The sequence below is a fragment of the Atractosteus spatula genome, chromosome 13, assembly GCF_055471065.1.
Source record: "Atractosteus spatula isolate fAtrSpa1 chromosome 13, fAtrSpa1.hap1, whole genome shotgun sequence".
In the NCBI taxonomy this organism is placed as follows: Eukaryota; Metazoa; Chordata; class Actinopteri; order Semionotiformes; family Lepisosteidae; genus Atractosteus; species Atractosteus spatula.
Genome location: NC_142718.1, coordinates 18,573,409 through 18,591,761, shown reverse-complemented (window position 1 = coordinate 18,591,761; position 18,353 = coordinate 18,573,409). Strand labels below are relative to the sequence as shown.

At 38.2% G+C, this 18,353-nt stretch overlaps 1 protein-coding gene across 1 annotated transcript; it reads left to right on the top strand.

Moving 5' to 3' along the window:
• The first annotated feature begins 2,649 nt into the window (after positions 1 to 2,649).
• c13h21orf58 (chromosome 13 C21orf58 homolog) lies at positions 2,650 to 15,426 on the top strand. Its single transcript, XM_088931016.1, has 9 exons — positions 2,650 to 2,706; positions 6,303 to 6,360; positions 7,099 to 7,172; positions 8,247 to 8,405; positions 9,839 to 9,953; positions 11,243 to 11,397; positions 12,568 to 12,809; positions 13,318 to 13,364; positions 14,459 to 15,426. Exons 1-8 carry the CDS (start codon positions 2,650 to 2,652, stop codon positions 13,361 to 13,363), a joined length of 906 nt encoding a protein of 301 aa, XP_088787142.1. The 3' UTR covers position 13,364; positions 14,459 to 15,426.
• Positions 15,427 to 18,353: the final 2,927 nt, after the last annotated feature.

Sequence of the window (18,353 nt, the reverse complement as noted above, 5' to 3'; positions counted from 1 at the left end):
TGAAATTAGCACACGGGGAAACATTTTCATTTTACTTGTTTTTTCACTTTTACACACTTAACTGTATTAAGTTAATACAATTTGTTTTTTAAAATGGTTCTCACCGCTGTTATTTTGAGCAAACATTTTTCTATTTTTCTTAGATATTTAATGTAGAATAAATTACAGTAGCTTTCTTAGTCGTGACAGGTGGACTTAACTGGATATAGTTTTATTTTTGTAATTGGGTAGGACTACTCAACTATATACAGCATGTTGCATATATTTCAGGTCAGCAACTGAGGATAATAAAATTGATTATCAAACAGTCAACAGTTTTACTTTTGAAATATGTGCTTAACAGAGGACGGTGCAGTGGAAAGTGGTGCACCTCTATTGCTTATATTGAGATGGGGAATAATAAGCTGGAAGAGACTTCAGGTTCACTGATGCTGCTTTATTGCCATTTTATTTTACAGTGGGAAGTGCTAATCACAAGGAAGACAGCAAAGACTATGGAGAGAGAAAGGCAGATGCACACAGTTGGAAGAACACAAGGCTAAAGGGAAGAAGGGATTCCTCACAATTTCTAGTGAGAAAAGGCAGGACAGGATTAACCTATATTAATATGAACTGTTCAATTGTTATTGCTATTTAAACATCTTGCAGGTTAACTTTGAACTATTGCACTTCATAATTAACATAAAATTCCAAACTTTGGAGCAGAAAGAAAAACTCACAAATCTTCCAATTAGTCTAAAAGGCTTCAATTAATTACCGTACTGTATGTAAGCTCAGACAGAATGAAAACCAGCAGCTTTATGGGCTTCCAGGATCAGGATTTCAAAACATCTAGCCTATCGGCCCAATTAAACAATTCCTCCATTACATGGTGACACTTTGGAATAAGCTAGAAAAAATGCAGATGCACAGGCCCCTCGGGACCAGAACTGGACCAACCCCTTCTACACAATACCAAGTTTCAAAATAGAATCCTAACCTCATGCATAAGCATAACTCCAATACGTATATTTCAACTCCAATATAAAGTTTAAATGTATATATTGTACAAACCGTACATCTACAATGTTGACATTTATGTGTGTGAACTAACTACTGATACTGTACTGATACTGTCTTCACACATCTTTAAGACATTGTAATAAACATATATTTCTATTTATATATTTAAAAATGGACCTCATATTTCAACAAACTATTCTATCTTTCTATACTAGGCTCCACATTTGTATTCCATATAGTATAATTAGACATTAATATTCACATAATTCCTAATTAGCCCTGGCTGTTTCACAATGCAGAACAATTTAAAGCAGGGGTGCACAACTCAGCTCCTGTAGAGCTGGAGTCCTGCAAGTTTGCGTTGCAGTCCACCTCCTACTTGCGCTGTTGAAATAATGAGTGGTAACAACTGGAGCCCTTAAACAGATTTCCCCATCGCTTCTGATGCTGCCTTCAGTATCAGCTTGCTTGCTCCTAAAAAAGCATCATAACATTGAAAAGTGTTCTTTACAATATTAGACATTTTTGTTCTATTAATGTTACACATATCTCCTTTTTGCGATATTTAAAGCTTGATTGCTTTTTAAGTGAAGAAAAATAAGTTTGAGGCCGTATTAATTTAATATGAATTATGTCATTAATAAAAATAAATTCATGGATCTCTTGCCATAAAACAGGGTCTCCAACCCTACTCTCAGGGAGTCCCACATCCAGCAGGTTTTATGTATCAGCATTAAATCACCAGTTTCTGAAAACCTGGAAAAGTTTGATTCTGATCAATTAAGCAAGCAGTTTGTAAAATTCAGAGATCATTTTGGACTGAACTATGATTACCCTTCTGCCGTTAAGAACCAGAGCTCTCTTAGTTTAACAAATTGATTGCTTAACACTAGAACTACTATTAGGGTCAAATTGACCCCTACACCACAGAAATAATGCTACATTTTAGTTTTCATTTACATTACGTAAATTTATTTTTATTACTTTTCCTAAAATTGCATGTCACTCTATAAACCTTGATCACATTCTGCCAAATCTGGAACAAAGATAAAACACGCCCACCCCACAAACCACTATAAGGGGTCAAATTGACCCCTGTGTTATGTTGTACTTATTTATTTTACCTATGATTAATAAACAGTTTTGAAAATCAGGACCTCTTAAGATAATCAGATAATCATCAATGTCCACTTCCCAGTCCATGTCCAGTTAAGGCTGTAAAGTCACTCCCTGGGTGTGTGTGTCTTTTCATGTTTATATCGCATGGTTGCACTTGCTTGGAGATGGAATTGTTTGGGAGCAAGGCCAGGCTTAGCAACCAGCAAGCTGGGCTGGTCAGAGTGCAGCAGACAGTGTCTAGCAACCAGGTTGAAGGCTAAGGCTTGGCATGGAGATATAGAGGGAAACACTGGATAATACTTGATTTAGGCCACTGGCACAGGGAAACAGGGCTTCTGGAGTTGCTAGAATGATCCAATTTGGGAGTAAAAGACACCTGCACTTGCAGATTTAGTAGATAAGGAAAGTAAGTTGTGAATGTTTAATCAGTGAAATCAACAGGTCAAAAATCTGCTGAGCCTTAGAAGGAATTTGTCAAAAACCAGCACTCCAGTTGTTTTTACTGGCCTGTCTCATCCTTCTTTTGCCATGACAGACCCTATGGTTGACCAGATGACTAGGCTTAAGCTCAAACTTTTAGAAAAGGTAAGTGTTTTCTGCATTTTAATAGGGATATCACACAGACTCTGGTATCTTTTTGAAACAACAAGACTTATCAGAAGTCCACTTTAGCATAGCCTGGTTATAGAACACCATAGGGAATTTCAGTTGGTGTACTCACTGAAATTCCTGAAAATAAAATTAATAATAATAATCCGTCAGTCCATCCATTTTCACTCCGCTTCTCCTGGTGAGGGTTGCGGTTAATAATAATAATAAACTTTATTTTATATAGCGCCTTTAAAGGTGGCTTCTCAAAGCACTTTACGAAATGACAACAGCAATAACAACAATTAAAAATATACAAGATAAAGAGAATACACAGAGGAGACAGTAGATGGTGGTGCTAAGTACAGTAGGAGCAGAGAGGTAAAGAATGGAACCAGGTAAGTAAAGGCTCTTCTAAGGAAGAAGGTTTTGAGTCTGGATTTGAAGGAGTTTAAAGAAGGTGACTCTCTGATATCCTTGGGGTGAGAGTTCCAGAGCTTAAGGGCATAACAGGAGAAGGCCCTGTCACCCATAGAGTGTAGATGGGCTGTGGGGACAGATAGGAGACCAGAATTAGAGGAGCGAAGGTTGTGAGATGGGAAGTAAGGCAATAATAGTTAAGACAAAATGACAGTAATAATTTCCCTTTACTGTAGTGGATGGTAACAAAACACAGACAGATTGTGAATTTCAGTTAGCAATAACTTTTTGTGCATTATAATAAGTGGAAATTATGTTCTGTTTTCAATTGTCCTGTCATTTGTCAGCACTTGTAATTTGCTCTGTTTTCGCCTGTACTTAAATTAGACTTTAAATTTACCATTGGAAGTTATGTAAGATCTTAAATGTACTTGCTTCATATCTACTGTAATTCTGTTCAATATCCATTATTGCTTGTAGTACATACTATGACTTAGGTTTAGTCGTGATACAAATCATATGAGTATAGGCACATGACAAAGATGTGATCGATATGGGCGATTGTATCTACTGAACTTAAAAGGCAGAGTTTTGAAATTGGGTTTTAACAGTTCTTGTTACCATTTTTTTTATTTTTAAATATTGTCATGGAGGAGAAGTTCCTTTTTACAGCAGATAATTAAAATACCCATGCAAAAGAAAGGCAAGAAATGAAATTCCTGAAGTGACATACAGTATACTGAACTTTACTGTGTTATTTACATGAGATAATTCATTATTATTAATTGTTTTTATTTACATTTCTAACACATAACTAAATCAGGGCCGTCAATCATAAATGATACTGACTATTCCATGACTAGTAAGTAAGATGAAGACATTGACTTCTTACTCATGGACATTATGCCTGTACATTTAGGTAGTAATCTTGGAATAAGTCTCATATGAAGCTCTGTCCACCTTTACAGTATGTGATTCCCTGTTGGGTGGAGCTCTTTTTACTTCCTATATGGGCAGCCGGAGAAGGGAATGGCAGCACTTTGCCATTTTGCAGACAGAAATGTCTTTTTAAGAAACTAATACAACACAACTCAACTCAGCTTCCATTCTGCAATTTTAGTTATAATTAACATTTAAAAAATCCTACAGCATTTTCATGGTTGTTAAAATAACAATGCACATAATTTATTTTACTGAATTCTATTAAGTAAATTAGGTCCTTTGAGTTTCATGTTAAATAAGCTACACTGTGGCTGCTATTTTAATGTAGTATTATGGAACTTATTTTACAATTTATTATGTAATACATTTTCATATCTCCCAGAGACCCTATTATTTCAGTAAATAAAATTAGTTTTAAAAAATTGCATGTATTTTCAGACATCTTGATTCATTAATATGCTCTTATACAGTATATTAAAAATCAGAGCTATATTTCAACTTTTTCTCGTTAGCAGGTGTGTTTTGTTCTTGAGCAAGGTGTGATAACCTTTTGCAGTGCTTTTACAATTGTTCCAGGGGAGATATGTATGCTAACACAATTGATTCTGATTATCTTAGCAGGTGTACAGGGTGTTCAATCAAATCGCAGAGCAACCTGATTGCAGGCAAGCAATCAATGGTGATTTCAGCAATATAATGAATAAATATGGAGTAAATAATATGTTCTGCATTGTAATGTATCAGTAGGAGCCTTATTCAAAGCATTGTCTACAGTACATCTAGCCATGGCAAGAATAGTATTCCTCACTATCACCTGATTATTCACTCTTCAGTGTTGATGCTATTGCAGTTCATTACTCCAAATACTGAGTGTTTCCACTAAAACAACAAACAAAATTATCCATACTAATCTCCTCCAGTCCATCAATGACAGAAGCCCAATTTTTGAGAAATGTCTGTTAAAACAGTTTTTTGTCACTCCTTGGCACAATAGTTGCTTAATGTCTTACTCACTGCGAAAGCTTTCTCTCTTTTGTCTGGGACACATAGAATAAAGTAGTGTATGTGCCACTGGCGGACGCAGAGTGGTGGCTCTGTGGCTAAGGATCTGTGCCTGTGGCTGGAATGTTGCCAGTTCAAATCCCGCAGCCAGCAGAGGAATCCTACTCTGTTGGGCCCTTGAGCAAGGTCCTTAACCCCAACTGCTCCAGGGGCACTGTACAATGGCTGACCCTGTGCTCTGACCCCAAGCTTGGTCTCATGGAGAACAAGTTGGGGTATGCAAAAAAGACAAATTCCTAATGCAAGAAATTGTATATGGCTAATAAAGTGACATTACCTTACCTTACTGGCCATGACATAAGGTGCACTATGTATTCGATTTAGTCATTAATGGCACTAAATCTCAGTTTTTCTTTTGCTCATGTAATCAGTACTAAAACCCAAAAGTCAAATCCGTAACAACAGAACCAACAAATGCAATATATTTCAGTACAAAAACATCTTAATCACATTCCTACAACTACAATGTATTTTCAGATTATATTCCTAATCAAAGCAAGCCCATCTTTCCACCTAGCAGCTCTAAGTAATAATACCCAGTAAGTTAATTTTGCATAAGAGAAAATAATTTGCTACAAAGATTTTATCTAATTGTTTTTTAATCCAGAATTGAAGTTGGATTACTGTACCATCCAGGGAGCATTCTCAGTCTTCCTAATGCAGCAGGAACTGGGATAAACCCAGACCTGATGAGCCACTAAGTTAAAGTACTTGCAACCTGGCCCTAATGCCTTTCAAACAATCAATGTAATGGTCTTTCATCATTCAGTGATTCCCCTGAAAACTGGTGTTAATGAAGCATGCTTCATTGAGACCATCAGATAACAGATGTCCTATTGTAAACAAAAACTACACTTACTGTACACTACATATGTTATAACTGTGTTTTTCTATTAACTTTCTTAATCAAATATTTATATCTTTTGGACAGTGTTTGTACTCTTCTTTTCTATTGTCACAAAATGAAAGTAACTCTTTGGAATCAAGAATTGATGAGCGTGCCCCCATGGGCAAAACAAAATTGTCAAATGTTGTTTTACCTGTTTGGTTTAATGAGTTAATAATGCTGTCAGTTCCATTAATAGTTTTGGTCTATGCATGGTTATATGCAGAGCAGAAACCAGCTAATCCCTGTGAGCCAAGCGTGACAGTATTATTCTTTTCTCCAGAGACTGGAGAATGAACGGGACAACTTGGATGAAAGATTGGAAACTTTTTCCACAGCAAGTAGGTGTTTTTCTGTCTTACTGAATTTAACCAGGATAGTGCCAATCTGAATGTGTGGGAGAGTTTAATCTGACTTTTGGGAACCTGCGTTTTATTTTCCCATTTAATAACAGTGATAACTTCCACCTACCCACCACCTATCAGCTACAGATTCCTGGTAAGGGTCACAACACTCTGTAGCCTGTCCCAGAAGGACAGGGTACAAGGTGTGACTACCCCTGGCCAGGATGCAAGTCCATCGCACCAATTAACCTAGCAATCATAACAGAATAACTGGAGAAAACCTATGTAGACATAGGGAGAACATTCAAAGTCCACATGTAAGTCCCCCTGTCTAAATCAAATCCACAACCCCAGAGCTGTGAAGCAGCAGTGCTAAGTGTCTGGCCACCCTGTCTCCCACTGTGACTAACACCTGATAGATCGGTTGCATTTTCATAGAATTGACCAGTTTTAATTCCTTTTAGCAGGCCATATCCAACCACTCCAGAACAGAAATTCGGGCTCCTGTTAATATTTGGTGTTAGGAAGAATTTCATGCAGGACGTGAACTTTCCAGACCCACAAAAATTGTACTTTGGTGCACTCATGTGGCCTGAACTGGAAATGTTTTTTAAATCAGATTTAATTGAGGGGGTTCCAGGTTGCAAAGGGGTTTGTAAGGTTGTGGCATAATAAGCATGTTGGAAAAAAATGAAAAAAGGTCTGTCCTGCTTCTAATTACTTGTTTTGGCACAGGAAGCATTGATGGACATGAGGATGCACTGCACAGCGCCCTCCGAAGAAAGAAGGACCTGCTGCAGAAACTCAGGGTACCATTCACTGCCAGTATTAATGATATTGGGACAGGTCTGACGTAAAATAAAAAAATACCAAGATTCATCTCTGAACAGTCACCTTACTAATGGCAGGAATATGCTAACACAGAATGGTTTAGCCATTAGGTTTTCATCATCATCCACTAACAAGACAAATATAAACTGACCATACTTTTTTGGTCACTAGTGTCACCACTGTAATACACAAGCACAGGTTGTTATGCACCCACACCCACCTCACAGTTGGTGTCCATGACACTTCTGATAAGTATACTTCCCTATTTTGAAAATTTCCCCAAAAGCTTACAGAGATGTATTGAACGGCGCATATAAACACAGCAATGCTAATTTAATAAATCATAAATCTTGTGAAGGGGAAAACAAGCCTGTAACTTTTTTCCTTTGGCTGTGAGTAATGATGCAGAGATCTGGCGTTATTCATAAACCTGCTGTCAATTATGAAAGCAAATTGCACTACTTATCTTGACATAGCATTTAAATGTTTGAAGCATTCCCTTAGACCTCTCTGTGAAACCAGTTGAAGACTTTGTAAAGAGTTAAAAAGTTAAAGAGATTCATGGCCTATTGTTGCTTAGCAACTTAACCAACACAACGTTCATTTATTCTGAGCTTTCTGAGGGCTGAAAGTTAAGCTTCCAGCACCTTCAAAATTGAAATTGCAAGAAAATTCTAAATTAGAAGAAACCAAAAAAGCAATACTTTCAGAATATATTAGTATTTTTTATCAATCTTGACTTTATACCCTTGGAGGGAAACTTGTATTATCAGTTATTAACAAAAATACAGGGGAATTTGTTTAGTAATGTTTAGAAGAGGAATGCTTTTTTAACAGACTGTTACTATTTGGAGTACATTAATGTGAAGCATGTTCCTGTTTTAGACCTTGCTTTTGACTTACTTTTTAAGTTTACAAGTTTGCAGGTCAATGTTCTTTTACAATAATAGGGCTAGGGCCCAAGCCCTCAATTATTAGTTAAGACTTTATCAGCTTTAGAAAAGCAGGACTCAGGTGCTTCTCTTGTGTGTGTCTTGTGTGCATTGCCATAGGAGCAGCACGTGCTGGAGGAGCTGAACCGTCCACACACCTGGGGAGGGACGAAGACCAGGTACCGACAGGGCACCAACCCCCAGCAGCAGCCTATTCACAACTACCAACAGCCCCCACCCCTACCTCAGCCACAGCCCCCACGCATCATCCAGCACATGGTGAGAGGCGACTGACTGACCTACCCCCTTGCATGCTTGAACTTAAATTCCCTTTCAAAGTGACATTAGAATAGCTTTAAAATCTAAGGTACAACTGTTTAAAGGATTATGCACATCATTCTTGGAAAAAGATTTAAATGAAGAGAGTGTAGAATTTTAAATAATGGAATATTATAAGTATAAATTGCACTGGTTAGAAAGCAATGTGGAGAAGTGGGTGGAGTGTTGGTGTTATAGTTTTGAAAAAGGTAGTTCATCCAGATTGCTTCAGTTAAATTCATAGCAATATGAATAGGTGCACATGTAGGCCATTTTGGATAAAAGTGTTACCTAGTTAACATTTTGGACCACTGTGATCAGTTTTGGTCACCACACTACAAGAAAAACAATGCAGTTCAGAAGAGAGCAACCTGATCTTTGGTGCATTTCATACACGGGACAGATCTGGTTTTTAGCCTGGATCAAAGAAGATTATGTGTGAATTTGATCCAGGTATTCACCAGTCCAGTGGACATTAAATTTAGATGTGTTTGTGGTAGAAAACAGGGGATACATCTTCTCACAAGTCATTGAAGTCTAAAGCAATCTTACTACACTGTAGAAGATGACTCTGTGAGGTTCTTTTGTAATAGACTCGATGGTTCTCTTGGGCCCTTAAACTGCTAGTGAACCATGTCTATCATGGACGTCTCCGTAAACTTTCTTAATTTTTTATGAAACAGCATTATCTGCACTGTTATACTACCCTGTATCCATTAAGGTTACAGAGTTTAAGGTTTTACTTTCAATATTGACTATGTAACCATCTAATTAATTAAATAACGTCATATGTCACTACTGTATACTGTCACCATACCTGTCCCTGTCCTTGCCTTGAAGAGAAATGAAACAGCTTTTGAACTGTAGGTAAAACATGCAGCATGGAATTTGCATGCAGGTGAAAACAAGGTTGCAATGTAGCCTCATACTGTTATGTTACATATTGAAATGTGTTCAAGTAGGTAGCTGCATCAGCATGCGTAGGCTGCTAAGGAACAAGTAAAGGTTTATTCCATGCTGAAAAGAGAAGAAAAGAAGCACAAAGTTTTGGAGCCTACTTTGGATGTCATCACATATTGAAATGTGGACAGTTTTAATTTATGCAATATTATAATTTATATACAATATAATCCTAGCGGTCAAAGCTAGCTATTAAAAAAAAATCACAGTAGCAAACTGTTCTTCATTCTTTTATATACCAATATATAGGATCGTAATGAGGATTTAGAATGAAGCTTGCTTTTCAGTTTGCTAATGAAATCCCTGTAATGAAAGAACAGATTATAATAAACACTGCTAGATTACAGTATACTAATGTGTACCGAGGCTATGCTCTTTTTAGGAACACTTCATAATCTGGAAGCTGTTTTTCCGTACGTGTTTCTGTGCTCCAGATGCCACAGCAGCCTGCAACAATTATTCAACAGTTGCCACAGCAACAACCACTGATCACACAGATCCCACCTCCACAACCTTTACCACCAATCAAATCCGGGAGCATAAAAGAAGGTGGGTTGTTGTTTTTGATATGGTGTTCGTCTAAATCAGAGCACAATTAATGGATTGCAATGTAATGCAAACTACATTGAGTTAAGCGATTCTGTATATGTTTTTGTTTTTAAAAGGACAATGAATTTTAAAATGTTGGGAATAACATTTGCTGTAAAATACTCAAGTTTAATAACAATAATTGCTTACACTTATATAGCTTTTTTCTGGACACTCCACTCAAAGCGCTTTACAGGGTAATGTGAACTCCCCTCCACCACTGCCAGTTGTGAGTTGTAGAGTGGCTGCTGCCTAAGTTTAACAGACAGAGGATATTTGTTTATTGAAAATGGCTGCCTTCTAGAATAGACTTATTGACATACAGTTCTCAGTTTCTTCAACGAGGATATGTCTTAAAAAGCTGTGAATTCTAATTGAGTGAAAGCAGTTCAATCTCTTCGAGCAATGAAATATCAGTTTATTTTCACAAAGTTCTCTATAAAGCATAATAACATAAGATTTGAAATTGAAATATATTTGAAACTTGTTTGTTCCAGTTTTGAAACACATACTTTGAAACATTGGTGGCCAACCACAGAAGAAACTGGGTAGATGAAAGGCCATGAGAAATGAATCTAATTCGTCAAGTTCTTAGTCCTGGTCCTGGAGGTCTTGTGCTTCTACTGAGCCCAGCTGGGTTCATAACTAGCTGAATAAACTCATTATTGGATACTTAGACCAGTTTAACTTTTATCCTGCAGTTCTTCAGCTAGCACTTTAAAGAGACTAGAAAACCTGCAGGTACAGTAGATTGACCCTCTAGGACCATGAGTAGGGACCAACCATGCATTAGACACATAAACCGGTTGTCCCATACTCTGACTTTTGCACTTTAAGAAGTGTGTTAAGCAAAACAAAAACAAAATGTCTGAATGAGGACAGCATGTTACTACTAATACCAACAAAATGTTGCAAGCCCAGCACAGTTTGGGCGACCAATTTTGTATTAAAAGGACATGATACAACAATTATGATATCTTTATATTTTAATAAAGGTATACACCTTAATGGGATCACTTCTATATGCAAACTACTTTGGGAGGAAAATCACTTTGCATCTGCAATGATTAATAATACTGAAGTAATATATATGTAATACATCAGGAAAATGTGAAGTTTTCAATAAATAATGTTTAAGACTTTATTGACATGTTAAATTCACTAAAAAAACTTGTACGTTGCAGTATTGCTATCCATGAAATTGTTATGTACTTTACAAAAAGAAAATCACACTGCCTTTTGTTTCTTAGATATGGTAGAGTTAATGTTGATGCAGAATGCCCAGATGCACCAGATTATCATGCACAACATGATGCTGAAGGCCATTCCACCCATGGCATTTTCTCCCGCTGGAGGTGGTAGACACCCTGGACCTGCTCCCCAGCAGTTCTCTCACCCCAACCAGGTTGGTGACACCAGCTCTCCATCCCTAAAACTTTAAAGTCAAACCAATTGGTTGGCAAACTATGGGGCCACGGATCTTCTTGACTCACTGTACAGTCACAAACTATCAATATATCATATTGTAGGAATACAAGAAGTCACAGCTCAGCTCAGTGAAAGAGAGAGGGAAAGTGTTCTATAAATGTTAAAACCAAGAATATTAGCATATTCAGGGTCTGTTTATTTACAGTCACTAGACTTCAGCAGTGCTGACAACATACAGGAACCGCTTGTTTATCATCCCAATGCCAGTAAAGTCACTAGGGACTTGTGAGAAAAGGTGGTCGGACCCTATGCGGTGCTGAGAGAGTAGGTGTCCAAAATCCTGGGAGCCAAAGGCAGTATACGAGGTTGGGGTAGGCAGGCTTGGTCGGGTTTTCGGAGAGTCTGGTCGAGAGTAAACAAATCCAAAAGACGCTAGGCAGAGACGAAGTCGAAGCCGGAGACAGAGTTGGGTCGGGTATCCAGAAGTCAGGTCAGAAAAGTATCCAAATCCAAAAGCCGCTAGACAGAAACGAAGACGAAGCTGAAGACAAAACAGGGTCGGAATCCAGAAGTCAGGTCAGTAAGGTACGCGCACAAGAGAAAGGCTAAAGTCGATCTCAACAGTGAGCGAGGACTGAGAGGAGTGAGAGGGTAAAAACAGGGACAAAGGGCATGAGCGGTGCTAATTGCTTAACTAGGGTGCAGGTGTTGACGCCGAGAGATGCACGCGGGAATATGGTTCGTGACACCCAGTCAACCATGTGAAACAACTGAGGAGACATCTTCAGAATTATTATTTCAACACGGCAACGGATACAACTGCTAACACAGTATCCTGGCAGATCTGTGATGGACTGGTATCCTGTCCAAGGTTAATCCAGCCTTTCACCCGTTGCTTGCCAGGACAAGCTCCAGCTCTCCCATGACCGTGTATTGGATAAAGCAGTTAGAAAATGGATGGATGGAATATAACTGACAACTGCTCATGTTACGTGGACTGCAAATTGAAGAAATCAATTTGATTTAATTACCAGCTGCAATCCTATGTATGCAGTGTTCAATTTTGAAAGTTTTTTCAAGTTCTATGTATGCAGTGTTAAATTTTGAATGTTTTTTCAAGTTTTTTATTATCTTCATCATCTTCTAGGACAGTTATTTGGGCTCGCCCATCATCCTGAAGTCAGAAAAGCCCCGCGGAAGTTCAGTTCATCATCACCACCACTACACCCCTCCTCCCCTCCAATTCCCACCTTTTCCTGGACAGCTTCCACCCGTCGGCTACCCCATGTGGCCACCTATGGTGTCCTCTAATTCCATGGGCCAGGGAGGTGGTTACCAACCATCTGTGCATCACCTGACGGGCCCCACTACACTCCCACCTCTTAACACGTAAGAATCTGCACAGCATCTGTGAGGTACAGAAACTGACGCAAGGATGTGAAGTATTGCACTTAAGGTTTCATCAATGTCCTTCTGAGACACGTGCATTCTCAAGTTGCTTCCCTAACACACTCTTTCACAATGGATGTTGGAAGGTACTGTAAACATTTATTGGGGGTATACTTACAGTATTTAACCTAGCAAATCTCCACTGAAGCAACATTTGGAAGCAACAAATAAGGAATGAAATTATAGTGAATGCTATGGGCCATAAACAACCCTTTAAGTGTGATTATCCTCACAATAAATCCACTTAGACTATTAGACAAGAATATAAGTTTGTGTGAAACACTAAAAATATGAGTCATGGTAAATTAAATTTTTATAATAAACATTACATTGGTTCTAGAACCGAAGTAAGACTGGATCCTGATATGGTTAAAGTTTTCTTTCACGAAAATTGAAAATTAAAAAAAATGGCTCAAAAATGATTTTTTTCCCGTGTTGTCTTTATAAGGGTAACAATGGATGGGTTCCACAACAGAGTCCCACTGGGCCTTTGAGGTGAGTTTACTTACTTAATTACTTTTTTAAAACAATAGCTTAAGAACTAATTTAGGTACTATTTTAAAATGTCTCATTATGCTTGCTAAACCATGAACCATGTGAATTTGTATTCAATGCAGCCTAGGCCAACAACTATTTTTGCACGGCCTGAGAGTTCATTTGTCTTACACTTCATTACATATTCCGCACTGTGTACATTTTAATGTGAATGTATGATTTTTTCTTAATGTAACATAATGGTTTGGCGAGCTGCATGTCTGCTTCAAAAAGACATCAGTCAAATAATTGAATAAAAAATATATCTGATGAACATTTGTCAGACAAGCACATTAAAGCCACCTGCCCTATGTTTTCTGTCAAAGTAATGCCGCAGGGAATCTTATCCTTTCTTAAAAGGCTGAAACATTTTAACCAAAATTCACCCCTTCACAATTTATTCTCCTTTGTTACCCATTTGGGCATGTTTCCTAAAAATCTCTGCACATAATGACAGAAACTAGCCTGTTATCTATTGAAGTGTCCAGTGAAGTGATTATTTTAAGAGAAATGTGGGATTTCTCCCCCTTTTGTTTCAGCGTATTTCTTGTGCAGATCATTTTCTTGAAAGAAAGTCTACAAGTTGCTGATTCAGTTCAATTTTATCTTTGTGTTGCACCCTTCACATCAACTATGTCACATAGTGTTTTTACTGCTATTAACACAGATTACACAGACGGGGAAATACAGTTAAATATGTCAAAAGGAAATTAGTGTAAGTTGATGTAAAGTAGTTTAATGTATTGTAGAGTAACAGTGTAACCATCGAGAAAGGATCAGAGAAAAACAAAAAACTCCAGTAGGAATAAAATAAATCTCTGGGGTTCCATGGCTCGATGGTTTTCTCCCTTCCAGAAACAAGCTGTGTGTAGCGAGAAAGTATTTGAGTGACAGTATACTGTATATGTGATCCATAATGGGAGAGGTTGTGCTTGAGTTTAGTGTGTGAAAACAGATATTTACTGTGAGTGGCAATGGACGTATCCCAGTTCACTTGGCTGATCAATCTAGGATCTCTGATCTACATTTATAGCACTTCCTTCTTATTTTGACAGGCATTAAGTTGACTATCCATTTTATCTTCACAAAGAAGTTGCATCCATCTTCAGGCAGTACCTTAAGCAATCTGACTGGGAGTGTATAGGATGGACATTGCTGACATCCATACAGAAGGAAGGGACCAGACTGTTTGAGATCCTTGCAGATTGTTGCAACATCTTCTTTCCTGTGCAAGGCTGCAAAGGAGTGTTTCAGTATTTCAAATGACTGTTCATTTTAAACTCGTTAGTTGCTGATGATATCACTTTGAGCAAACCATGGAATGTTGATGCAGATGTATGAAAAATACATGTAGTTAGAAGCTGAAATAGATTTTATGTTAAATATTCTTCATGATTCCGAATACAAATCTTCTCTTAAAAGGAACAAGTAATAGGTTTATTCCATGCTGAAAAAAAGAAGAAAGAGAACACAACGTTTCGGCCGTGGAGCCTTCTTCAGGTGTAATATATCTATTACACCTGTAATATATCTGCACAAGTATTTCTTGTATCTTATATCAGGTGTAATATATCTATTGGATATATCTATATCTATTGACACCTGAAGAAGGCTCCACGGCCGAAACGTTGTGTTCTCTTTCTTCTTTTTTTCAGCATGGAATAAACCTATTACTTGTTCCTTTGCAGCCTACGCATGCTGACGCAGCTACCCACCTGAACTACTTCTCTTAAAAGGGGTTATTGAAAGAAAAAGCCATATTATTATATGTTATCTTAATAATGCTATATTTAGCCTGAAATGTTTGCTTCTTTTCAGTAAAGCTTTAATATATCATGTTATCTTAAAGGACTGTTTTCTCCTTAATTTAGTGCATCTATCCATATGGTATGACCTTTCCAATAGTTTCACCTACTGTTGTCACAAACTATATCTATTTCTTACTTTTCTTTGTAAGCTATTTATTTTTGTATTCGTGATTTTTTGCAAAGTGCTTGAAATTTTAATAAATGTCGATTCTAACAACATATGTTTCTTTTTATGAAACAGTAACTGTTTATGTTTGGAACAAAATCACTATAAGACTGAATAAAAAGAATATGAAGTAGACTATTTTACCAATTTAAAAGCCGTTTATAAAACAGTCTTTTGTTTTCTGTTTGTATTCTCTAAACCAGGAAACAACTTAGTGTTTATTGTATTACGCTCTTTGTTGGTAAATAATTGGGTTACCAGCTGCCCTGTATTCCATTTTGAACTAGACAGACTCTATCACAATGACACAGAGATTCCTGGTTCTGGAGAGCCACCCATATATACTTCATAGCAAACATAATCAATTTATATTTAATGTGTTTTACCCGAACACATACAGTATAGTTTTTGTACAGAGCATGATCCCTAAATGCAGGATAATGTTAGCTTTTGTTGCTAACTACTCCACCTAGCAACATTGAGAGTACTAGGACTGTTTTTGCTCCACAACAGGTTCCTCTATTCTACCAGAACCATCAGTACACCCAAAGATCTGCACAGAACAGGTATCATACATAATTACACTTTTTAATACTTTATTATCAATCTATTCATCACACAGGACCCACGACGCGACAGATTCTATAACTGCCTACCCTATACACAGATACTCACAAAACAGTAAAAGATCCCCATGCATCCCACTTACCAAAACCCAAATTTCCCAGAGGAGCAGTCCAAAATCTCTGCTCTCTAAAACCAACTCCAGTTGGTGAGCTGGCATGCTTCCTTCCGCCACAGACAGAAGAAACTCTATGTAGTTTTCGATATCTCCTCAGTCCTGGCCATACTGGACAATGTGGTCCCTTATGTGCCTTCCCACCCTGTTTTGCTCCGAATCTAGCTTTGGTAGGGGAGAGGAAGATGATGCTGGAGCCTTCCTCTTATTCTCTACTAGAATCCTTAGTGTCTGAGTCCTTACCTGTGTGCTGTGGTACAAACGGTTTTACTTTAGTTTCTTCTGTCTCTGTGTGCCCCATGAGTCCTAATGACTGGGGTGTTTGAAGCTCCTCCAACCAGGTCTCTGGACACATTCTCAGGCAGGTGGAAGTCTCCCTTTGATGTCTGGGAAGTGGGTAGAGCTAACTGCTTGGGGATCATTGATCAAGTCATGCAAATGACCAGGATTAATGCTGCATTGCGTATTTATCTCAGTCTAAGGTCCAGTTAGACCTGTCTCACAATCACACGTCACCTTGAACTGTCAGGTAACTGCACAAGGAGGGCCTTTGATCTATGGGAAGCCCCAGAACAAGGAAAGACACAGAATGTACCATCCTTACAGAGACACTAGCCATTCTATGCAAACTTCATGTCAGTATAGCCCTAACACCTCCAGTCACACACCAGTTTTTTTTCACTTTCTCCTACCTTTTCACAGCTGAAGCATTCCTGCTTTTAATGTTGGATGCTTGTAAGGTCTGCTAGCCTGACACTGAAAACTATGCTGTGTATGGCAGTAAAATTCAATTTTACAATGCAGATAAAGCTGGCATTGTGAGTATCATGTTTGTATGGACAATTAATTTAACAGTGATGGCAGGTATAGTAGTTACTAGTGACTAGTTTCCATGGGAATGTATTGGATGTCAGGGTACCAATGTCTTGTGCATACAATTTTGCACACGTTTTATGATAGCTGTTAGAGTATGCCAATGTTGCTTTATAAGTGCCACTATATGGCTTTGTAACAGCTTCTTTTACTTAGTACTAAATGGACATTTTGCTAAGGTGGCTGACATAAGCAAAGAGGAGACTGGATATGTGGTTGATGAAAATGTATTTAGCCCATTAGCTATCCTTTTCCCATTGTAATGGGGTTTCCATCTGTTTAGTGGCTATTCACCCAGTGGATGAACAGAATAAAATCCTGCAACTCACAACTGGCAACCCACTGAAGCTCAGCAGGTGTGAGCCTGGTCAGTACCTTGATGGGAGACCACCTGGGAAAAACTAAGGTTGCTGCTGGAAGAGGTGTTAGTGGGGCCAGCAGGGGGCGCTCACCTTGCAGTCTGTGTTGGTCCTAATCCCCCATTATAGTGACGGGGACATTATACTGTAAACAGGTGCCATCCTTCGGATGAGACTTAAAACCGAGGTCCTAACTCTCTGCGGTCATTAAAAAACCCAGTGTGTTTCTTGAAAAGAGTAGGGGTGTAACCCCGGTGTCCTGGCCACATTTCCCATTGGCCTTTACCAATCATGGCCTCCTAATAATCCCCATCTATGAATTGGCTTCAGAACTCTGTTCTCCTCCCTGCTGATACTGTAGCTGGTGTGTGGTGAGCATTCTGGCGCACTATGGCTGCTGTTGCATCATCCAGGTGGATGCTGCACATTGGTGGTGGTGGAGGGGAGTCCCCATTACCTGTAAAGCACTGTGAGTAGTGTGTCCAGAAAAGTGCTGTTTAAGTGTAAGGAATTAATTAGTTAACAAAATAACGAGGTGTACACAGAGGCACTAGCATGATCCATGAGAAGTGTCTTGTCCTGAGAGATAGCTAACTGGCAGTTGTTCAACTTAACATTTTCCACATTTTTACCTTTCTGTTCATGTATTGTAGTGTGGGCTACATTAAGTGTTGTAACAGAAACATAAGCAACGTTCATGAAATAAAGAAAATAATGGAGTATATATGACTGTATAAATGTTTTGCCTCGCATAGTACTGTAATACGTCGCAAATTAGTTTTTAGTGTGAAGAACACAATTAAGAGTGATTGAACCTGTTAAGGCTAGCTTGACGCAGACGCAAAAAGAGCGTGATACGCTGTTAATGAGGGTACGACTGAAAAACTATATAACAAATCCTTAACCCCGGTCTTTAAACTAAATTGACTTTAAATTGTTTTAAACAAATTCGACTTTGTGGCCAAAAAAGGTTTCCTGTTCTGTCCCCCCAAAGCTTCTCATCAC

What these genes read in the sequence shown, in the direction of transcription:
- c13h21orf58 (XM_088931016.1), top strand. Translation starts at nt 2,650, where the DNA reads ATGACAGACCCTATGGTTGACCAGATGACTAGGCTTAAGCTCAAACTT. An exon ending in ACCTGCTGCAGAAACTCAGG is followed by an intron (nt 7,173 to 8,246) that starts GTACCATTCACT and finishes GCATTGCCATAG; the next exon opens with GAGCAGCACGTGCTGGAGGA. An exon ending in CACGCATCATCCAGCACATG is followed by an intron (nt 8,406 to 9,838) that starts GTGAGAGGCGAC and finishes TCTGTGCTCCAG; the next exon opens with ATGCCACAGCAGCCTGCAAC.